The sequence below is a fragment of the Lutra lutra genome, chromosome 13 (genome assembly GCF_902655055.1).
Source record: "Lutra lutra chromosome 13, mLutLut1.2, whole genome shotgun sequence".
NCBI classification, from domain to species: domain Eukaryota; kingdom Metazoa; phylum Chordata; class Mammalia; order Carnivora; family Mustelidae; genus Lutra; species Lutra lutra.
In genome coordinates, this window is record NC_062290.1 from 92,080,164 (window position 1) to 92,103,704 (window position 23,541).

Below are 23,541 nucleotides of genomic sequence, written 5' to 3' on the forward strand. Positions count from 1 at the left end.
TCTCAGAGAGACAAAAGGCAGATTCTACTTGCCAGCATCTCCTCCAGCCACCTGTGGTGACCAAGCCAGGCTGGTGCCTTCTGCATCCGTGGGCGGGTCCCTGGCTTGGCCTAGGAGTCCCTCGGAGGCCAGCGTGAGTCACGTCATGTTAACACAGCAGAGTAGTGCAAAACAATAGATTTTTATTTGTTCACAGTTAAACAGAAGCAACTGCCTTGACATTTTAGAACATCCTAAGGAGGACAGCAGACCCTTCGATTCCATTTCCCGTTCACTAAGATTGTACCATTTTCTCTCGTAGTTCTTGTTTACGGCATCTGACGTGGATTGTTTGACATGCTTTTAAGACAAGGCGGGAAGGTTTAAACCTTTTGACAAGAGAGGACTTTCTCAAATTTAACTAAAAGCAGTCAGTTAAAAAACCCTTTTTTTTCACTGATGGGACCCTTTACACCGCACGTTAGCCACAGCGGCTGACCCATGATTGAATTACGAAACTAGATTACGTCTTAACAACATCTGTTCCTCCGTTACAGACTTATTATGGTCCACAGAAGTCTTCCGAAAAGTGATCACTGATTCTTCCTCGTGCAAAACGCCCGGCCACCTCTTTGACCAGCCGGAGTGTCTGTGGGTAGCCTCCTGCCTGAACACTGTAGCGAGTGGGGGAAGGGAGGAGGGGTTGATCTGGGGGTTCTCAAACTCGCAGGGGTCTCCTCTATAACATCTGTTCCAATGATTCAACTAGCCTACTTTTCCCAGATGGACGACTTGGTGGTGGAGAGAAGGGGCAGAGGGCTGCTCTATAGTCGCAGACACGGGCACTCCCTACCCCAGGCAGGCTTCCCTCGTCGCTACGGCCCCTCTTCTCTCAGGTGAGCGCATACAGACCGGAGGACGGCGAGGCAAAGATGGGAACCCACTCTCCCCGCGAACGTCAGAGCGGCACTGATGGGGACATGAGCCATATGGGGACAAGGGTCACAGCAGCAGCCTTGAAGCCAGGCCCCGACCTACACGTGCTCTTTCACCTACCCAGACAAGCGTCATCGAGGGCGACCGATGGCACCACTGCAGCTGGGGGGGGGGGGGGGGGGCACATTACAGAAGTCTAGGCAGAGACACACACAGACGTGCTGGGGCTGGAGACGTGGGTCAGTTTCTAGCAGGCACCCGGGCAGTGGAAAGGAGCAGAGGGAGCTGCGCTGGCGGGGGTCATTCCACGAGACCCTCTCGTCCCTGCAGATGTGGGTGGCATCAGGCCTGTCCTGGGGCCACTCTGAGAGGGGCTGGCCTCTCCGAGAACATCCCCAGGCTGGGTGGCCCTCCACCCCAACCGCGGCTCCAGACCAAGCCTCTGCACCGCCACCCCTGCTCAACCCACGTGGCTTCCTCCCCCCACCGCCACCTGCACGTGGCACTTCCTCTCTCTCATTCTTCCATTCCTTCTGGCTTCAAGTGGCGTGTTCTAGTATTTGGTACAAACCCCACTGGCTAATCACAGCACATGCTATATTCTCTACATAGAAACACCCACGTTTTCATTTGGAACTGGGAGTCTGAACCCCCAGGGCCCAGCTCACAGGGATCCCCTCATCGCAGCCACCAGAGCAGCCATCCCCTTCTACACAAGCACGAGACTTTGGCCTCTTGTGACAAAACTACTGGAAACGGGGATAGCCCGGGGTGTGGAGTGTCCTGTCCTGTCCTGATTTGGCCCCACGATGTGCCGGCCTCTTGGACCCCAGTGGCACTGTGGGCTCGCCATCCGTGTCAGTGGCTCCCAGGTTCCCTGCTCAGAAGAGCTGGCCCCTTTCCTCCCCACACGGCATACGCGTTCTGGTTCACACAGCAGCTGCCCCCACGGAGCCTACTAAGAGCCCCCAGCAGCTGGGACACTCTGCTGACCACGCTAGGGAGGCCACGGCCGGCCTAGCATTCAGCTGCACAGACGCCTTTAAAACCTCCTACCCAAGAAATGACCTGTCTCCTGCCTTTGGATTTTTCTTTCTTGTGACCAGATCTTTCTTCCAATGCTATACTAACAATTTCTGTAGATTTTAGGGCAGAACCCTGTCAAAAGCTTTTTAAAAATCCCTCCAAGTCCCGTCTGAGAGAGGTCCGTGTGCTTCCGTCCTACAGTGGACTTGGGAATGCACTTTCTCTATGGAGAGCCCGCAGCCGCTCCGTCCACCCCTGCCCGCCGTCCCTCACCCCAGCCCCACCCCCAAGATACTGCGGTGCTACTTGTGAAAACGAATTTCATGCTGTCCGAGAAGCAGACTCCAACCCCAGGGCCCGCGCTGGCCTTGGCTCGTGTCAGGTGGGGATCAGAGCAGGTCACGCACACTGGCCACGTGGCTCTGCGGCAGGCGAGTCCGCCCCAAGTGGCAGGGTGGAGGCAGCCCAAGCCTGACCTGCGTCAACAATGGCTGCTGCTCGACCGTCTGGAGACCAGCTCTGCCCCCGATGCTAACTGTTCTACTTCATCTGCCCTGGCAGCTCCCAGACCCGGCTTCCCTCCCTCGTGTCCCTCTGCCCTCACCTTTCCATCCTTAAAAAGACTCGCTGCGGCGCAGTCAAGTGACCTGTTGACTCCTGGCAGGTTTATTTTTAAAACCAAACTAAACCTTACTACGGACTTGAGTCCCTTGTGGCATAAAACCCTAAGTATTTAGGCTGCGTACCTCAACACCCCCAGGCCTCAATCCCCCAGCCGCGGCAGAATAAAAAGCCGGGACCCTAGAACCCAAAGGAAGCCGAGCACAGCCCCCTTGGGTCAGCCACGGTCACTGAGCTGAGCAGCCACCAGGGCCCGAGGGATGCGCCAAGGGCCCTGGGCCCAGACGCCTGTCCGCGGAGCCTCCCTCGCAGGCCGTGGCTCTTGCCACCACACGGCCTCCTCCCTCCCTGTAGTCGTACGAACTGCTCGGTTCTTAAAAATTTTTTTTTTTCTTTACATCAGCCTCTGCCTTTGCCAGTTAATCAGGGAAAAGGCTTTGATTTAAATGCCTGGTGTCTTTGTTCTGGGCACGGGTCCCTCGGGTTGGGGGAGGGTAGGCATTCTGACCTGGTTTCAGTAGGAATCCAGTTAACATTTTTTTTTCCTTTCCGAATTTGTTCGTGTTTTGCTTTTCTAAAACTGAACTAGTAAATAGAACAGGCTCAATTTCAAGCTTTCCTTTGGACAAAACTGAATTCCCCACGTGCGGTTATTGCTAGTCCACACGGGACTGCAGCAGCCGCTGGCGGGGCAGGCCGGGCAGGGCCGGGCAACTGGGTGCACCGGGAGACCCTGCCCTGATGAGGTCTCGCGCTAGCGCAGTTGTGGCGACACAGCGTCTCTCGTGACCTAGCCCCTCGGGTTAGGAGTGCTGGAATATCCACTACAACCCTAGAAAGAAGAGACCTTTCCCCTCACGTGCTGGAAGCGTCTGTAAGCAGTAAGATTTCGTACCATTACAGTCCATCCTTCCCCCACCCACGGCTGAACCCTCGTATACTTTTAACTAAAAGAATAAAAAGAGAAAAACCAAGTTCATCGGCTCTTTCCTACCAGTCTCCCCGGCCTCAGCTGGGACACTAAGCAACAACTCTTCGGCTTCTAGCTTCTACCTCCGGAGCCAGTGTTCAGAGGCTGCGCTGGGGTCCCCTCCCCTGAGCAGGTGCGGGCAGCCTGGGGTGCATGTCAGACCGCCTTTGTCAACGCTCACCGGGACTCTGCCCTGGAAGGCTCGGCCACTACCAACGTGCGGGAGGGGAGCATCGCCAAGCTCCCCATGGGGTTGGCCCCGGAACGTTCGGCTGGCGTGAGAAAGCTGCTACCTTTTTGGTGGTCTAGAACCAGCGACAGCAAGGCGGCTCCAGCAGCCTGAGAAGCAACGGTCTCTTAAACGCTGAAGAAACTCTTTGGACCTTCAGAGCCTTTCTGCGGCAGCATCGCCAAGGAGCTGACATAAATGAGAGGCTCACAGGAACACGAAAGGAGACAGGCGGACAGACCGGGGTGGGGAGCTGAACCCCGAGGCTCAGTTAGCACAGCCCAGCCCGAGGGACAGCTCCTCGTCCATGAGGGCTTCTCATGCAACTGCTCATCCCCCCACCCTCCCCTCCTGCAGGGAGCGGGTTTCACCATCCCCACGCCAGCCTGGTCGGAGCGGTCCCAGCTTTCCAGCAAACACCAAATAAATAAGAGGTAGCGGGGAAGGAGGGACAGAGCATTCCCAAAGGGGAAGGGCGGGCTCCATGACACCAGCTCCAGATGCCTCTTACCAACACACGGTTTACACAGAACTTTCTAGAAAGCTTAGCAGAACCGCCGAAGAACGGACGGGCGAATAAACCACTGTTCCCTAGAGCTGCTGCTTCAGGGGCTGCGCTTCAGAACCAAAAAGCAGTGACAAGGTCTCACGTGAAGTCAACCAGCTTCGCAAGCTACCCCCCCCCCAGCGGAAAGGGACAGAACCAGACTTACCTGCGACACCACAGTTACCTGGGCTAACGGAGAGCCGACCCGTTCTCCGAGTGTCAGGAAAGGAGAGAGTGTGTGTTAGACTTAAAGATTCAATCTGGCCTCATATTGCACAGGTTCAAAGGGCACGGCCATTGCAGGGAAAGGAAGAAAATAAAGCTACTGAGGAGCTGGCCCTCGGATTAGCCCACACTGGCGGGTGAACGAGACAGGCTGGGGAGCGGGTTGAGGGGGGACTTAAGAGGCATTTCAATGCCAGATCCAAAAACCGTTCTGCGTTCATTCAACTGTCAAAAGGACCTCCATCCCGTTGCCACCGCGTGAGCTAGCCACCCAGACCCCGGAATCAGGAAAGCCTGGGCACGTGCATTCACACCTCCTGTTCTAAGCCAGCAACCTGCAAGTTAACACTGATTGACCGTCATCCTTCGCTGTGCTCATGATGAGTCTCGTTGTAGTCCATGATGTGCAGCTGTCCAACACTGTCCGGGTTTGGGGGGGAAGGGTGCGGACCGTCGAGGTTCAGGGGGGTCTTGGCTTCCGCACCCGGGTCTCTGCCCAGTTCTGTCTTTAGCGTCTCGGAAAGGCTACTGATGGTCACGCCGTCTTCATCACACTGGCTCTCACTCTTATTACGAAATAACTCTCGTGCCTTCATGCCTAGGAAGCTTTTTGAGCTGGGAAGGGAGCCGACAGTCGTGGGGATGCTGGTGGCGGACCCTCCCATGGTAGTTTCCCACCGACTGCTGAACAGGCCTGCCCTCTGGCTGGGGGGTTTCTCCGGGGTCGAGAGCTCGCTGCCGCCGCCGCTGCCACCTCCACCCCCTCTACTTGTGCTGCTGCCCCCGGGTCGAGGGGGCTTGGTCTCGCCGTTGTAGCCAGATGACTCTTCGTTGTGCCCTGTTACAGAATCCGGGCAGCCGTCTTTGCAACAGGCAAGCCTGTAAGAAATCCAAGGAGGAGAAGAGGGGTGGTGTGGGCGGCGCCGGTGGGGACGGGAGGCACGCGACTGCGCCGGCTCATGCCAACACCGAACTCCACGCTTTCGAGCGGGAAAACCCGAGCGCGAGGCCTCGGCGAGAGACACCGATTCTCAATGTGGGACGGGACGTGGAGCTCACACGTGTGAGCACTTCCTGTGACCACATCCTGCGATTCACGGCCAAGGACAGGGAACCAGAGAGGCCCCCAGGGACAGTTTCTCACGCCCTGTTCTGCTGCTGGTGGCTCAGGGACAAGGCCACTGCTCCCGCCTCTTTGCTCCTACCTTTCTTCTGCCGCTTCAGCTGCTTCTGCCTTTTCTTCAAGTTTCTTCAGGAGGCCGTCCTTCTCCAATCTGCCGTATAAATCTAAGATCTCCAATTCGAACACTTGGGTGATCCTTTTCTGAGCCTCATACCTGCTCTCCGCCGCCTGCAGCTGTCCTCTGAAAACAGACCACCCCAGGACTTAAGAAGCCCCGCCAACAAAAGAAACCATCACCGCAGAAACCCGTGCCCACCGAAGTTACCTTGCCTGGACTTTGACATCTTCTAAATATTTCTTCTGCTCCAAGAGAAGGTGGTCTTTCTTGGCCAGGTGAGATTCCAGTTCCAAAATCCGTTTCTGGGAGGTATCAAGCCTCTGATTCTGCTGGAGAACGTGGCTTCTGTTTTTTTCTAGTTCTTTCCGACACGCGGCTTTCATCATCTCCACCTCCTACAAGAGGGGCTGGAGTGAGTCCCCGAGGAACAAGCGTGCTACTTCCGCTGTGCGAAAGCAAGGCTCTGCGCACGAAGAAGGCGCTTTGGGGCACTGCTGCTGGAAATCTGAGGTGCTACAACTTGCTGCAAAGAAAGCTGGCAAGAAGTATTAATCTAGTAGCCCTTCCTTGAAATCCGCCCCTGAGGAAATCATCTGAAACATGACTAGGCATTTTGCACAAAAATGTATCACCGTATCACGTGGTAGAAGGGCCAAAAACCGGAAGCGCTGTTAAGTCTAACGCCAGGAGAAGAGTGACTTAAAATACATTTTATATCTCTAAGTTTTTAGTAAACTTACAGTTTATGTATCAGTGAGAAAAAGATTTCGAAAATAGACTTTATATAAAAACACATGAACGGGAGGATCAACTACGTCAACGTGACGTTCACAGACGCCAGATGAAGCTACCCCGATATCTGCTTCTTTCATCGTAGTGGGGTCGCAGCTGATTTGTCGTCCGTCAGGCTCTTCTCCCCAAACGCCGACTGAGGGAAAGGCAGCGGGCACGGCGAAGTGGGACAGGCTCGCTCGGGCTCCCCGAAGGCCCGCAGATCACGCCAGGCAGGTGGCTGCCTGCCGACAGACCAAGCCAGCTGAACCCAGAGCAACTCAACTAACTAAATAAAATCTTAAAAAAAAGAAAAAGGATAGGAAACAAGGAGCAAGGATATGGAACTTCCATGGGGGTGTCCCTGCCTCGAAGACAACCAGTGACTGCTTTCCTGGAGTGGAACTCCACAGACTGAAACTCGGGACTGGGCACTGATCATGGGATCATGGCCGTTCTAGCCGTGCCCGAGGGCTCCAGACTTCAGCACAGGTGAGTCGAACCAGCCTCTGTCATCAGTGACAGTAGTTCTTTACGGAGAACCAAGCCGACCACTGGACTAGGAACATCCATGCGCCTCCACGAACCCTCACAACCACCGCAGGACGTCCTACCCCACACCTACCCGCCATGCCCAAGCAGATTCTCCGGTACCACCCTGCCTCCCCACTTGACTGAACAAGAGGAAGCCTGACTCCAGGTCCAAGGGCAAACTCTGACAGGTCCAAGGCAATGATTGAGCTAGGGATAGACACAAGACACAATCCTGGCCAACAGCAAGGGTGGGAAGTCTGGTGGAGGGTTCCTGGCAAAGTTTCCTCACTGAGAGGCCCGCAGGAAGCGACCTCTCCTCTTCCGGGGGAGATTGTGGTGTCTGTCTACCCGTGACCGCCATTCCTGCGGCTCACACCTTGCAACCATCAGCACAGCTAGCCAGAGGACAAGGTTGCTAAGACAGGCCAAGTGGTGCAGGAGAGTGGAAAAAACGGGACGCTTTTTTTTTTTTTTTTAAGTAATCTCTATGCCCCACATGGGGCTCAAACTCACAACCCCAAAATCAAGAGTCACACACTCCTGTCCATCTGTCCATACTCTTGATCTCAAGGTTGTGAGCTCAAGCCCCACGTGGGGTATAGACACCACTTAAACAAATTAAAAAACTAAAAAAAGACAAAACCTTAAAAATTTTTTTTTTAATTCTAAAAAGACAGGGGCATGCTCTACGGATCGAGCAGTCAGGCACTCAGAACCGGGCTCTTGGATACTGTCCCTAAACTGATGGGCCAGCCCGGAACCCACCGGCTTTCAGACTTCTTGCCAAGTGAAGTAACGAACTTCTTTTTGTTAAGGTGGGTTAGTGGCGTCTTTGTTCCTGCTTATAACCGTAGACACCCCAGCTGCTGTAAGTCAGGGTCATCACATCCACGTAGGGACTGTGAAACAGGGTCCAGAGAGATCAGGTGGCTGTGGGAGGTCCCAGGAGTCCAAGTGCTCCAGCCGAAGGCAACAGCACAGAGGACAGCCCAACTGACTTCTCTTGGCAGGTGTCAGGAACGCCATTTCGGTCAGCATTTTCAGAGGGTCTACTGTCTCTTAGGTCTCTTTTCCCCTCGTTCTTTTCCAAGCCCATTATACCTCCAAAATGACGGCTAGCTGGTTTCTAGAAAGTTCCACATTTCACATCCTTCTAAAGGGAGTCTGAATCTGAGAGCTGAGAGGAGCTGCGAAATAAGGAGTAACTCTAGTATGAAAATTACATCTCTCTGCTTCTAAGACTACTTTCTACATTTGGCCAAAAAAGCTTTACAAAGCACAAACCCAAGAAATCCTAAAAAGTAAGCCTGTGTGTGATGGAGAAGTTAGTGACAGGAGGCATCTAAGCATTTACTATTAGAATTCCATCCCAACTCATTCCCAGCTCATTCACTAACATTACCCGAGGCTATTTATAAAGTGACATAAAACTTCTGCCTCAACACCATTGGTGAGACACTAATTAGTGTAAGATCATGCCAATACTGGCCTTGTTGTCAGGACTGAACCGCCATCTGCTGAAATTAAATTCAACATTAAAAGGAAGAAAAAATATGTATACCAGTATATACCCACAGTCCCGAGCGTTATGTTCAACAGAACTGGCTTCCTATCCTTTTTTTGTTTCTCTCTCTCTCTTTCTCCCTCTCTCGAAGCGGGCACTGGTGAGAGAAGACAAACCCTTTATCAGCTACTCTATACCAATTACCATGCGGCACTTTCACTTACCCTGACTTCATTGCAAAGCCAGCCAACGGGGAGAACAAGCTCGCACGACGGCCGAGGAGGGCTCGTCCGCAGGGCCGCGACCATGCCGTGCGGCCGCAGACCTGCTGCCTGGGTCCTATGGGCTCCCCGCCCCCCAGGCGTGGCTCCCCGAGCCCCCACATACCTTTGTGGTGTCCGAGTGCTTGCTTTGCAGTTGTTCCAGATACAACTCGTTGACCTCCCCGAGGACCAAGAGCTGGCGGTTCAAGAACTCCATCTGCTGCTGGACCGACTCACTGTTCGAGAGCTAACCAAAACAGGGCGGGCAACGTGAGCGCCCCCGGGGCCCACATCTGGCCGGTGGGCGTACACAGGGGCCGGCTTGTAACTCCGGTGTCAGTGCTAGGGGACAATAAACTCCCACGGTTTCAAATCCCCTAACACAATGGCTAGCGGGGAGGAAGGCGTCCCACGGCAACTTCAAAACGGCGCTGAGCAAAGGGGAAGCAGTGGAGAGCCACTACCTCAAAGTGGCCACCCATGGGATGCCTGCGGAGGACGGGAGAGTGTGACCTTCACTGTGGGGAAAAGAGCCCAGGGTTAAAGCCCAGAAAGACGCACTTGCTCGTACATAAACTGTACAGAGTGTGGTGAATCCCAAAACGGGAGGGACCCTAGCTCAGGAGCATTTAGTGAGTAAACTCCCCATGTTTATGTACACGAGGATCTAAGAGAGGGTTCCCAGGGGCACACACAGGCCCAGGGACAGGCCGGGTGCTTTTCCACTGCGGAACCTGTCCTGTGCATCGTGGGGCGGGTCGCGGCACCCAGGTCCCTGCCCACGTGATGCCAGTAGCACCAAAAGTGCCTCCACACATTGCCCCTTGCCCCGAGGGCGCGAGGGCGGGGGAGGGAAGGCTGCCTCGCTCCCGGGTGGGAACCCCAGCTGGAGGTACGCAGATAACGGCCTCACCCCGTCTGGAGGAAGAACGTCAGTTAGAAGTGTGAGAGGAGACGCAGCCTGCCCTGTGGCTTACCTTCTGGGACACCTGACTGAGCAGCAGCTCGGTGTGACACACCTTGCTGTTGGCCTTCTTCAGTTCCAGACGCAGCTCCGCGATCATGTTCCTGCAGTCCTCCAGCTTCGTCTGCCCGGAGAGACGCGCCAGCAAGTCACCCACCGCCTCCGGCCAGGGCACCACCCCACCCAGCCGTCGGCCCGCAGACGAGTGGGGGAGCCCAGCTTCACAGCTGCTCCACTATTCTTGGGTCACTAGGATTTAGTTTCTTAGTTTTAAAAATCAAGTTATGGTTGATTTCTGAGTTCCTGATTTGTTTAGCAGAAGAACAAGAAGCTCTTAGATCCGCAGTCCCCCAACCAAGCCAACCCACAGGGTGGGGCGGAGAGGTGTGAAGTGTCTGAGGGAAACACAGCGACACCTGCCGCTCGTCGTGTGAACTGCATGCTGGAGGCAGAGGAGAGGGAGTAGCAGACGCGCTGGCGAGGGCAGGGGATGTGGGCACGTCTGCGAATCAGGGATCTGGGGTTTGCTGGGATACAAAGCACTCTGTGAATACCGGCGTGAAATGGGAAAAGAGGGCGTCGGTGTCCAGTGTGACTCCAAGGTCTGAGCCTCTGCGGTGCCCAACAGGGACACACACACAGCACTGGTGAGTCATGGTGGTCATTTAAAAACAAAATCTACAACAACGTAAACTTGGGTCTACTGTCCTCAAATAGCTGCTGGGTTGTCGGGGCGTAAGGACTAAGTTGTTCAGATCTGCTTAAAAGCACAACAGTCAAGGGTTTCTTTTTGCCTTGGAATGCCAGGAAGTGACCAAAATGCCACAGGAGCTGCGTACGACCTGAGCTGGCGGGGGAACCTCGGCCCAAGATGCCGTCAATGCGCCACCGCATCAGAGGGAAAAGCCCTTCCTGTCCATTGGGCTGAGCGAGGCGCCTCCATGCCCAGTCCCAGCTGCCTGGGCCTGGGGCCGCCGCCCGTACCTGCAGCTCCTGGCTCTGGTTGTAGAACTCCTCGCGGTCGTGCTGCAGCTGTCGGATCTGGCTGTGCAGCTGGGCCACCATCGTGTCTCGCTGCTCCTGCAGCTGGCTGCACCGGGCCTGCTCCTTCTGCACACTGACCTTCCAGATCTGGATGTCCTTCTCTTGCAACTTCAACTGGTCTTTCTAACGGAGAGCAAAGACGTGATCATTTTAGCTGCCCATCGACAGGGGTGGTGAGGCGCCCGTGTCACCAGTGCCAACGGCCACACGCCACCCTGAAGCTTTAACCACAGGCACCGCAGCCACCAGCTCGCGACTATCCAGCCAGACTTGCAGGCCAGGGCCACCAACCTGCCAGCGGCACAGGGATCGGGAGCCGCTGGAAGAACCTGTCTCAGGCGCCAGTTACTCCCAACACCTTCCAAAGTCCTAACCGCCAGCGCTGGCCCAAGACCTCTAATAAAACACCAAGCAGCCAGGTCCCTAACACCGACTGCCACACCGGCGGTGAGCACGGAGTCCCGGGACCTCCTCAGGCAGCACGGCTGCAAAGTGGCTGCTGCTGTTCGCCCCCCCGTTTCGCGGAACGGGTAACAGAGGCTGCGGAGGCTGAGCGACTTCCCTGAGGGGAGGAGCGGCAGAGCCCCTCGGTCTGACTGGCTCCCCCCGGTGCTGTAAGATTTTTGTCACAAAACAGCTTCAGGAGAGCTGGTTTCACATTTGGAGGAACAAAATCGCGCCTCTGACTCTGTAACCGTTGTAGGGTACACACGGAAGCCACTTGTCCCACCAGGGCCATTCGGTCACCCTCAGAGACTGAGCGACCACCCTGAGCCGTGGCGGCGCGCGGAGCCGGGACTGGACACCTGGGGCCTGAGCCGGCAGCCGCTCCTTCCAGAAGATGGAGCCCGCGCGAACCCCAGAGCCCGAGGCGCGCCCTGCCCGTGGGCCCCGGGGAGCTCACCATGGCCGCGTTGTGCTCCTCCAGGGCCGCTGCCTTGACCGCCTTGCGGAGGAGCCGCCTGTTCCGGAGCGCGTGCTGCTGCCTCTTGAAACGCTCATACAGTAACTGGTTGTGCAGTAACAGCAACTGGTTACGGAGGGCGCGGATCTCATCTGAGGGAGGAGAGCCTGATTTTAAAGCAGAGGGAGGGTGGCAGAGAGGCCTTTTACAGACGGTTCCATCAAGACCCTGCCCCGGTCAGCCAGCTTCCGAAGCGCGCCTCTCGCAGCTACAGGTCCCTGCTCCCTCGGCAAAGGCCGCCTGCGTCTCAGCGCCGGTCGCGCGTCAGGAGAGGGAGGAGGCCTGACTACCGGCTGCCCTCTGAAGCAGCACAAAATGCTAGAAGGTGGGAGGACTCCTGAGCGCTTCCTGACTCCGCCCGCAGACCCAAACCATACATACGGTTCTTCGAGGCGCCCTCCTGCCCCCCATGCTGGGTCCTCCACCAGGCCCAGCTCCTGAGCTCACTGGGCTCTTTCCCACGAGAGCCGAGCTCGAGGTCGGCGCTTTCTGCGATTCCAGCCTCGAGCACCTGCTACGTGCCATTTTCCAGAAGGAGAAAATGCTAGCTTTGCAACGTCTGAGGAATTAGGGGCCAAGGAGATGCACCGGCTGAAGCAGCAGCCAAAGGGGACCTGTGCCTACAGGGCACGCCTCCTCCGAGGACAGAAAAGGCGACAAGCACGCAGGATCCACGCGGGCTGGTCTGGAGTGCAAGTAACAACTTTACCTCCAAAGTGGGTCCAGTCGACAGACTTGCTGGGTAAAGACAACCTAGGAAGAAAGGTGCGGGGGGACAAAGTTACGGAGCTCGCCCGGACAGCCTTCTCGGGGCTGTTCATTGCCTCAAGGCTGGATCGCTTCCTTGCAGTCAAAAGCAGCAACGGCCTAACAAAGCTTCAATCCCCAGGTCCCCAGGCTGTCAGAGGTGGCGGTGCGCATCGGATGGGGGACGGCACGCCCACCAAGCACGACGGGCTCCCCAGGGTGCGGACGCCCTCCCTTGGAGCTCGCGCCATGGCCGATCTCTGCTCGGCTCTCCAAGGCGACGGAGTGCCCCAACATAGTGCCACCTACTTTCTACTCAATGTGCCGTGTACCTGAGCCGTGTACCTGAGGTGCCATGTACCTTAGCCCGTTACACCAAATCTCATTCAACAAGAGAAATCTCTGTCAAATTCCACCTAAGATCATGACGTTGAAGAAAAATTAAAACCAAGACCTTGTTTAGCAAGAGCCAAGGACGCGAACCCTGGAACTGGTGATTCCCTCGCCCCCCTCCTTGATAACCGTTGAAAAGGGCTGTAGAGGAAGGATGGGGACAGTGGCTCAGGCCTCTCTCGGAGACTAGCCTGTGTGCGAGCACGGGCGTGCGGGAGGGGTCGCCCTGAAACCACTGACTTGCTTTCCATCAGAGGAGCCACATTACCTACGGCCAGAGGAGGACACACCGGGACAGGGATTCCTAGGTCACCTGGATACCAGACCCCCCCACGTTCTCAGAGCACACAGCCCCACAGGGCAGCCCCTGGGTGAGCTCACTCAAGTGCCCTTGCAGGACAGCCCCCCTGGGGCTGGCGGCCGCACACAGGCAAAGGCATGGGCTGGAAGGACAGAGGGCAGCCGGCCGCCGCCATGAGCACGGAGCACGAGTCCCACTCCCCTCCTGCTCTCGCCGAGCCTCCTGCCACGGGCACGGAGAGGGAAGGGACGCCGCGGCGGGGCCTTACTTGCTCAGCTCCTTGCTGTGTGCATCCGCTCCCTGCTGGACCAGCCTGTCCAGGACTTCCGCGGGGGAGGTCGAGGGCGGATAATCTTCCTCTGCGTTTCCTTTTGCTTTCTTTAACAGTTCCTTGGTCTTCTTGCTGACAAAATGATGGGCGGTCTTTGGCAATGCCACCTCAAAAAGATGATCGTAAGGGGGAGGCTGCCCACTTCCAAACCCCACTCCCCTCTGAGGCGGAATTTTACAAGGGCTGGGAGTGAGGATGCTGGTCTCCAGCGAAGTCTGGCGCTCCCTGTGCCCGGCAGGGCTCTCGGCGGTGCCTCCGCAGGGCGGGTCTATGGGAGTAAAGGCTTGCTTTGGTGTGTCAGGCCCAAGCTTGTCCAGGGAGGAGTTTAAAGGCTCAGGGTTCACACTGGCGCCCTGAGCGCCAGAGGTGGCCGAATGGTTCTTGCGAGGACAGCCCGGGAGATTGTCCTGGTAGAAGGGAGAGTCAAAGCCTCCTCGAGGAACCAGGGGCTCGGTCTCGGCCGTCGTGATCTCGGACAGTTCTTTAGAGATCGCCGCTGAGAGGAGGGAGGGAGACAAGAGCCAGCACTGTAAACGGGCCACCTGGGTGAGGCCAGGCCGTGCAGGGCTGTGTGCTGCCACGCGGTGCGACACTTAAAGGGCCACCCCTTTCCCTGGCATAGGACCCAGAATACACCTCCCACATCCTTCCCCTGAGAGAAGAAAAACCAAGCAAGCCTGGGAGAGTTGACACTCAGCCCCGGTTTCAGGGCGCCATGAGAGTTTTACCATCTCGCAGTAATCTTGTACGAGCCCAGAACCCCACACACTACCTTCTTCTTTAGCTTTTTCGATGCTGTCCTCTTCGGAGGCGAGGTCTCCCAAAAACCCTGGAAGGTCACTTAGAGTGACAGAACCTTTGCTGCCAGGTAGCTCTTCTAAGGAGAAATGAAAACAGCTCACGTCAAAGAACTACATGGGTAACCCCCCAACTGTGAAAGCGCTCGCCCTGCGTGGATGGCGTCCGTAAGCGTTCTTCCTGCCGTGTGAGGCGAGGAGGCTAGAACCAGCGCCCCCCCGGAGCAGCCCCAGAACACGAGGCTACCACAGGGAGTCTAATTAAAGGTATTGAAAAACATAACCCCACAGAAAATAAAATCCTCCATTCTCAACATCTGAGCGATCAGCTAAACACCACAACCTGACCAGCTCAAAATGCACATAACAGGTACTTCACGGCAATAACTTAAAGGCTTTTTTTGATGTTATTATTAGGTTGGTTTTTAGAATTAATTACGCCTCACTCTCTCTGGCCTTCGTCAGTTTGTGGTGTTCCCGAATTTCCTTGTTTGCACACATAACCCAAGAAGAGACAAGCAAGGTCTAGGGTTACCCAGAGACTTTACCTAATCCTCTGTCATTCGGGAGATGGTGCTGTCTATGTAGACAGGGCCTTGCTGAATCTGTTTTCTCTTCCTGAAAAGATAGGTACCATTTATGTCATAAGGCAGAAAATTGTGTACGTATTCTCTTGTGTAAGAGACATATCCTAAAAATCTAAACTTTAACACTTTATAAAAGAGTTTAACATTTGGCTCAGTGGTTTAAGCACTGTTTGGTCTCAAGTACCTTCATAGTCTTAAAAACCAGGAGTCCCATGAGCTTTGATTTATGTGGTTCTAGTACAGTTACTACACTAGAAATCAAAACAAACATTTTAAAAATGTTTACTACTTCACTTAAAAAAAATAAATCCAGGGCGCCTGGGTGGCTCAGTTGGTTAAGCAACTGCCTTTGGCTCAAGTCACGAACCCAGAGTCCCGGGATCAAGTCCCACATCAGGCTCCCAGCTCCACGGGGGTCTGCTTCTCCCTCTGACCTTCTCGCCTCTCAGGCTCTCTCTCATTGTCTCTCTCAAATAAATAAATAAAATCTTTAAAAAATAATAATAACAATAACAAATCCATTATATGTAAACATAAATGATACAAATTCTTACGAAAAATAACTACAGTTTCCAAAACAATACACATAAAGTCAGTGAGATGAGTGAACCTCTTCTGCCTTCGTGCTCCCTCTTCCGTGTCTGGCTGAGTGGAAGGAAGCCGGAAGCTCAGACCAGCCTCTGCGCTCAAGCTGCTGCACTATGTTATTCTGGCTAAAGCATGCGAAGGAACTTCTAAGCCCCAGTGTTAAGTAGTTATAAAAAGACTTAACCTTTGATGACTTGACAAGGAGTCATTTCTCAGGGGTTACCGCGTGGAATCTGAAAGCAGGCCACACCACCTTTCATGCTGTGTTCGAGACTGCGGGGGCACTCTGGGCTCTACACTTTTGCCTACAGCGGCTCTGGACCATCGCACAACCAGACACTTAGAAGATCCTGACTCGCCCCGTTGGGCTTCCCAGTGTGGAAATATTCACCACATGACATCAAAAACTTGATTATTCATCAGGCTCCCTAGAACTTTTCAATCTCTTCACAAAAGTCTCGGGGATACCATCAAGCTCACGGCGACAGAGATCAGGTTTTTTGTACTCTAATTTTACCTGAAAACTGAATTTTGCCACCAGCAGCAAAGCCTGTCCACTGTTTATTTTGAAGTGACAGCTGGTCACGTAAGCAGCAGCCTGTCCCATGCCCAGGTCTAAACAAGCATCGGCCATTGGTCGGCTGTCCCTTCTCATCACACTGGCGCTCCCCGAGAAATGCAGCTGGTCTAGCCGTCAACTCACGTCATGGCACCAGGGTCTGTGATGGATCCCCTATTTTCTCTCAAAGAATATTAAGTAGGTATGTCCTCAAGGGTCACAATATACTAAAATAAATCCTTCTTACTCCTTTCCATGAACACTCTTAAGGCACTGGCATTTTGGTTTTTTTATCTTTTGTTCTTTCAAACCGAAGACACACGTGACAGAAGGCGGCGTGCACCAGACAGTTTGGTGCCAGCCCTGATCTGCGCTGGGGGCCGGCCCTTCTCCCCCGCATCATTCTGTACCACGAGTGCAAATGCCAATGTGGTCAAGAGGGGAAAGGGCAGGTTAGTATTACTATGAAAGCAGTCGAGCTCCTGGGTCCCCCGAGAGGCTTCTGGAGCTCCAGGGTAAGCAGATAACACTCTGAGAGCTGCTGGCGAGTCTATATTCAGTTGCCCTGATCCAAACCCACCACATACCCGGTCCAAATTCCATCTGACATAACGAGCTTCATGCCCAAAGGGAGGCCGCACGTGGGTCACCGAGCTGGGGCAGAGGGAGCGCAGACACGCCGGCACGTACCTTCTTGGGGGGCGTGGCTGTGGCCGGCCGCAGGGAAATGGGCACGTAGTCGTCCGAGTGGCAGAGCGGGGCAGGAGGGGGAGACGTTGCTGGGGTTCCCAGAGGGGTTCCTTTTCCACCTGCTCACAGGCAAGGACAACATATACACCATCACCAAGCCTATTAGAAAACTCTGAACCTTTTCAACCCGCCTGGGACAATGAAGAAAGCCGCTAGAGGGCGCCTGGGTGGCTCAGTGGGTTAAGCCACTGCCTTCGGCTCAGGTCATGATCTCAGGGTCCTGAGATCGAGTCCCGCGTCGGGCTCTCTGCTCAGCAGGGAGCCTGCTTCCCTCTCTCTCTCTCTCTGCCTGCCTCTCTGGCTACTTGTGATCTTTCTCTGTCAAATAAATAAATAAAAAATCTTAAAAAAAGAAAGCCGCTAGAGTGAACTTTCTAGGCGGCTTGAGTCATCTTTTTTTTTTTTTTTTTGGTTCACTTTCTAGGTTCTGAAAAACCCCAAGTTTTGTATGAACTGTCAACCACAGGCTGACTGCTGTAAGCAGCCCCAAACTCACTGCTGGATTAAGAGACAGTCCCTTGTCACACACAGCAGGCCCAAACCGACCCACCGAATCCCACCTCAGACGTACATACCAGTTGTACCAAAGACTTTACTGTAAGGGTGTGACAGCTCAGGTGGGACATTTCCAGGAGACGTTGGAGGAGTGGTCATACCACAAACCGTAGATGGGCTCCAGAGAGCAGCCTGGGGAGTTAATGAGGCAGGTCAGCAGTGAGAAAGGAACACCAAAGCATCCCTAAAGCTTATACTCATGACCGGACAGAAAAACACATCTTATTAAAACTTTATTATGATGCATTTTGTAAATCTAGACTCCAAGAGAAACCCAAGTGGCAACAGTAACCACCTTTCCTAATACCACGTATCCTTAAAAATAACTCCTAAAATGAGCAGGGTGAGATCTTCCCGCCCATATGCTAACTCCCGACCCCAATGGTCCGCTTCGCCAGCACGCAGAGAAGCAAGCAGGCACACTCTTTCACACCATACTTGTGGCGGCTCAGGCAACAGCCGTGCCGATGGGGGACTCAGAGTCTGAGGTGGCTGCCCGGGCGTATTTAACAACGTCAGCCGAGAGCTGGAATACGGGGTCGAGGTAGCACTCCCTAAAATGAAAGGGAAAGAGCATGTGAGATTAGTGTGCGATTTTAGATTATTCTGGGGGAAAAAAAAAAATGGCCCCCAAGCCATATGATAATGTTCATATTTTTTAAATAACTGAGGGGACTCCTGACGTCTTAGGGACAAAGTAACACCTAAATGCCTCTTTAAGTGCTCTTCGGAAATAGTTCAGTAAAGTTGTTCTTTTGTTTTGTTTTTAAGATTTTCTTTATTTGGGGTGCCTGGGCGGCTCAGTCGGTTAAGCGTCTGTCTTCGGCTCAGGTCATGATCCCAGGGTTGTGGGATCAAGCCCCATATCGGCCTCCTTGCTCAGCGGGGAGCCTGCTTCTCCCCCTACCTGCCACTCCCCCTGCTTATGCTTGCTCTCTGTCTCTCTGTCGTTCACTCTGTGTCCAACAAATGAAATCTTTTGAAAAGATTATTTAGGGGCGCTTGGGTGGCTCAGTGGGTTAAAGCCTCTGCTTTCGGCTCAGGACATGGTCTCAGGGTCCTGGGATCAAGCCCCGCATCAGGCTCTCTGCTCAGCGGGGAGCCTGCTTCCCCTCTCTCTCTGCCTGCCTCTCTGCCTACATGTGATCTCTGTCAAATAAATAAATAAAATCTTTCCCAAAAGAAGATTATTTATTAAAATTTGATTATTAAAAGATTATTTGAGCGAGAGCGAGCAGGGAGGGGGGAGAAGGAGGGAGAGGAAGAGGGAAAGAATGTCAAGCAGACTCCCCCCAGAGTGCGTCCCCAACTCATGGCTCAACCCCAGGACCCTGGGATCATGACCTGAGCCGAAATCAAGTCGGACACTCGACCAACAGAGCCATCCAGGCTCCCCAAGTTCAGGAAGGTCTGATGTCAAGTTAAGCTTCAGGGTAACTTGAAAAAGCACAGCCTGGATGACACCTCTAATGGGTAGTACCTACAGATAAGCCAGGCTTTTCTAGAAACCAATTCTCAACTGTCCAGATGCACTCAAACTGTGTCCGTGAGTGCAGCAGCCCGGGAGCCTCACTGCCAGCGTCTGAAACAAAGACCCCCAATGGGGTGAAGCCAGGAAGGCGAACCCTCAGGTCCACACTCCTCGTTCTGTGTTCAAGACCCACCCCTGGTCCACTGGCGCACCATGGGGTAGGAGGCCAAAGATGTGGGGCTCCAATTTAAACTTGAAAGAGGGGTTAGTCAGGAGAAACTGGAGGCTTATTTTAATTTACAGCATCTGGGAAACAGTTCCTAGATGCTGCAGTGAGTCTCACCCCAGGAAAAGAAAAATTAAGTGGACGTAATGAGCCATGCTTTCCAGAGACGAAGCCGAGGTCACTCTTACCACAGCTATTCTGCGTGTCGACGTAAGGGCTGGCAGCCACATCGGCCGCACGATGAGGAAAGCGCGCGGACACCTGCGGGGACACGGAGTCGCCGTCTTCGTACGAGGCTTCTGCGGGGTCCAGAGAGATTTTGGCACACTCTATTACAACATCGTGTGTTTCTAATCTCTTCCACCTAGAAGAGGCAACGACAGTTAAGAAAGGCAAGCTGTAATCCATTTAATCAAACACCCAACTCTCAAGAACGCAAACGCAAGGCCAGGCACAGAACGAGGATTAGCGACGGACAAGGCAGAACCCCACCAGCCCAAGCATTACACCGTGCGGTGTATTAAGAATCAGGCATCCATTCTCTAAACCTCCACCTTCCCTGTTTAAACTGGGCACATGAGGTTATCAGAATCTCATCTGAAGCGAAAATGTCAACAAACAACTGGGCAGCGCCTCCAAAGAGAGCGCAAGCTATGCCGGTCACCGGGGTAGCTTCTCCCCCAGACCGAAGGTCATCAAAGGTCCAGGGAGGCCTGGAAACTGCAGGGTGGCTGCAGTGGGACTTAAGGTCTCCTGTCAGAGCCGAGGGGGTCCTACTCCATCTCTAGACCAGCAATACGGCGCAGAAAGACTCAAACCTCGAGAAAGCCCACAAGGACATTTTTTAAAATCAGCCAGATTCCTGTTGTATGACCCACAGTTCCACTTCTAGGATTTAAGCCTGTGGAAATCAACATACGGCAAGATACACAACCATACTCAGCACAGCTCGTCACAGGAAAAAGAAAAGAAATAACCCAAAATCACACCAAGGGGATATATTCTATAGAAGAAAAATTATTACACCATCCTAAAAAGCATGCTCTCAGCAGGTCACTGGCTACCAAGTGTCAGGAAGGAGACTGACCACAAAGGACACGGAGGAACCTTGTGGGCATATGACATATTCTTTACCGTGAGTGTGACGTTTGTCAAAACTGAACTGATGAATCTTATTGTATGTCAACTATACTTCCCTAAAGTTGATTTTATTTTATTTATTTTTAAAGATTTTATTTATTTAGTTGACAGAGAGAGACACGGCAAGAGAGGGAAGACAAGCAGGGGCAGCAGGAGAGGGAGAAGCAGGCTTCCCGCCGAGCAGGGAGCCCAATGCAGAACTCGATCCCAGTACCCTGGGATCATGACCTGAGCTGAAGGCAGGTACTTAGCAACAGAGCCACCCAGGCACCCCCTAAAGCTGATTTTAAAACTTATGTTTACAAGACTCAGTGGTTTAAGACATTCAGGGTAGTGAGCTCCAATGAATAAAGATTCAAAACTACTCAGAGATACGCCCACAAAGAGAGAGAGATGAGGACACCAAGTGTTCAAATTAAAAGAACTGAAAGTCATGGGCGATGTCCTTTTCCTTTCTTACCTCTCCAGTATTTGCCAAATGGTCTACAAAGCCCTAATAATGAATACACCAGGTACCTGCTCCAGTATAAACTTTCAGATGGCGTAATTTCGCTATCCAGTTATCCAAGGAAGCAGGAATCCAGCAAGACTCTCATTTTCATGTTCCAAATTTCACAGAAAAATCAGCCCTGCACTAAGGGCACGCCACGGGTTTACCCCAACAAAACATGCTTCCATACAATTGCTCTAGAAAACGCACCACTCAATCTGAGATGGTGACGATGGGATACCAAATACAGAACCAGAGAGTCCCCAGGGCACGGGCAGCATCCCTAGGGGGAAAGCCTTTCACATCAGCACCGCCCCTGAGGTCTGAACGGGTGCTCACTGCCCAGGGTTCCTGCGTGCTAAGGGCAGTAGCCTCCCCAGGTACTCCCAGCACCAGGGGCGAGGGGTGAGGGGCCAGCAAGGGTCAGGACGCTTACGTACACACAGGAGCCTCGCTTTTGGAGAATCCAGTGGACTCACAACACAGTAGAATATACATTTACATGTCTTGATTTAATCGGACTTACGCTATTTCCTTGGTTCTTAAAAGGATTTTTCACATTTAATGTCTCTGAAACTGGGAAGTCATATCTAATTAGTTATCTGTTAGTTTTTGTGGCATTTTTTTCTTTCTCAGACGAACCCAAAATAGAAGGGCTCCGTGGCCATCTTGCATTTAATGAAATAGGGTTGTTTAAAGAGTCAGTTAAAAGGTCCCTCCCATGTCCTTCCCCTCAACCACTTTGGCAGCTGCTTCTGGTCTGTCGGCGGAACCGGTGCCCTGCCTGCATATTATTTTGAAAGAATACGCTCTACGCTCTGAATTTCCTGTATACAGATTGTACCCATCATCTGCAGACTTCTACTATGGCCAGCGAGGACGTAGACGACTTCCGAATATCCTTCTCCCTCCTCCCTGCTCTCAGCAGACGTGTATCATAGTTTCGTTTTCTTCAAAATTAGTTTTCAGTGATTAGAGTGTACTACAAGATTTCCTTTTCTGTTAGATTTAGTTTGTCCTGGAGTTTGGATTTTTCTGTTTCTTGTCCTCAGTCCTCTCTGTTTCTATTGTAATTCTTCCTAACCGGACTCAACGGCTCTGAAACAAAGTCTGATAAAATTTTTACGTAATGATGTGCAAATAAGCTACTGGAATTATCCTCCTCCTGCCCTCCCGCCGCACTAGCTCCCTTCTGGAGGCCTCTCTCTCCCACTCTGCTGAGACTGGTTTGTTCTGAGGGCTGCTATGCAGTGTTACCCAAAGACTTCCCGTGACCACGATCCAAAGTCAGGTCCCCCTTGCTTCCTGGGTTCAGTCTCACCGGATTCTACTCGCATTCTGATAGAACACATGTCCTAGTCATTAGCTGAGAAGGGGGTCTATGGGAGGTAAATGTGACGGAAGCTGGGTGCTAGGTAAGCCCCTTCAATCAGGAAAGGTGTGTCCTTCAATATCCTGATTGCTATATTTCTTTGTATTTTTCATACTTGTATTGGAAATTTTCTTCTATTATGTTTTCACAAAAGTTTTCTCCCCTCTAAAGCTCTTTTTTCTTCAATGTTGGCTTCTTGGACTGATTATTTTAAGTTTCTTAGTTCTCTGCTCAGAATACTCATCTCTATCCACTGATTCTTTCTGAGGTAGTCTTAACTTTACCTTCTAGTTCTTTTGTTGAAGTCTTGACTCTAGCCCTCATTTTGCATTTTCAAGGGTTCTCTGTCTCTGAATGTTTCCCTCCATGGCATTCTGACCTCTGCGTGTGCTCAAATGCCCCATCTCAGTGGCTACTCAGATACTTTCCTCCTCTCTCTGTATTATGTTTCTTTCTAGCTCCCTTTCCTCCTCTTTATGTTGGTGTCTCTCTCTCTCTCTCATTTTTTAAAGATTTTATTTATTTGAGAGAGAGAGAGAGCACAAGCAGCTGGGAAGGGCAGAGGGAAGAGCAGATTCCCTGCTAGGCAGGGAGCCCAAGGAGGGACTCAATCCCAGGACCCTGGGATCATGACCTGAGCCAAAGGCAAGTGCTTAACTGACTGAGCCACCCAGGCGCCCCTATGTTGGTCTCTTGTCTTTTGTGATAGAGCTTTCCTCGAAAGCCAGATGACCCCTGCCTACCACCGGAAGCGAGGCTCTCTAGGCTGGCCTGGAACCTTCCAAGTTAGCATCACAGACTGAATATATGCATCCAATTATATAACCTCCCCAACCCACCAAGTCTACAGTTTAGATTCGGTTGTTTTTAAATATAAACCTATGGGAAGGAGGAGAAAGGGGGAAGACAAAGCAGCACTACAGGCTCCTGAAGCTGGAAAGCAGATGGGCCAGAGGCAACCTATGTAGCACATCCAAGGAAGCAGAACCCTAAGCTCCCATTGTTTCAAACCTAAAAGTCAACCTGACTCACACCGCAGGATCCTTAAAAAGCTAAAAAAATGTCTACACGTCAAGTACTTCTGGCACGGGAGATAAGCAGTAGATGGTAGGAGGAGACGGTAGATGAGGACAGCCAGCCTGGGGAAGACAGGGAGAGAACTATTTGAGGGTCAGGGTCCCGAGATCCCTTCCCCACCTCTACAGTCCTGGGCAGCAGAAATCTGGGCTATTCTCTGAAGAGAGTAAAACAGATTTTCAGGACTGAGCTATTCCAGAAATAGTTGACGGCATTGAAGTGAGCCATGTCCATTCTGAATGCCAAGACCACTAACCTCTCTCACCACCAGGCTCTTCCCTCCAGCGGCAGCCAGATACATACACACACACACGCACACGCACACGCACATGCACACGC

The 23,541-nt window shown here is 53.0% G+C and overlaps 1 protein-coding gene across 7 annotated transcripts in view; it reads right to left on the minus strand.

Moving 5' to 3' along the window:
• Positions 1-161: 161 nt before the first annotated feature.
• TSC1 (TSC complex subunit 1) overlaps positions 162-23,541 on the minus strand; it is a 49,593-nt gene continuing 26,213 nt past the window's right edge. For 6 of the 7 annotated variants that reach the window (XM_047699428.1, XM_047699433.1, XM_047699432.1 and 3 more), the window contains 15 exons: positions 19,312-19,487; positions 17,865-17,980; positions 17,447-17,558; positions 16,812-16,930; positions 14,936-15,005; positions 14,363-14,467; positions 13,528-14,086; positions 12,528-12,571; positions 11,759-11,925; positions 10,795-10,977; positions 9,824-9,934; positions 8,971-9,093; positions 5,982-6,169; positions 5,739-5,897; positions 162-5,412 (listed from right to left, as the gene is read on the minus strand). In XM_047699428.1, the coding sequence (XP_047555384.1) occupies positions 4,893-5,412; positions 5,739-5,897; positions 5,982-6,169; positions 8,971-9,093; positions 9,824-9,934; positions 10,795-10,977; positions 11,759-11,925; positions 12,528-12,571; positions 13,528-14,086; positions 14,363-14,467; positions 14,936-15,005; positions 16,812-16,930; positions 17,447-17,558; positions 17,865-17,980; positions 19,312-19,487 (2,752 nt within the window). In that variant the 3' untranslated portion in view covers positions 162-4,892. The remainder of the gene's footprint in view (positions 5,413-5,738; positions 5,898-5,981; positions 6,170-8,970; positions 9,094-9,823; positions 9,935-10,794; positions 10,978-11,758; positions 11,926-12,527; positions 12,572-13,527; positions 14,087-14,362; positions 14,468-14,935; positions 15,006-16,811; positions 16,931-17,446; positions 17,559-17,864; positions 17,981-19,311; positions 19,488-23,541) is intronic. The other variant, XM_047699434.1, reaches the window with a different exon arrangement.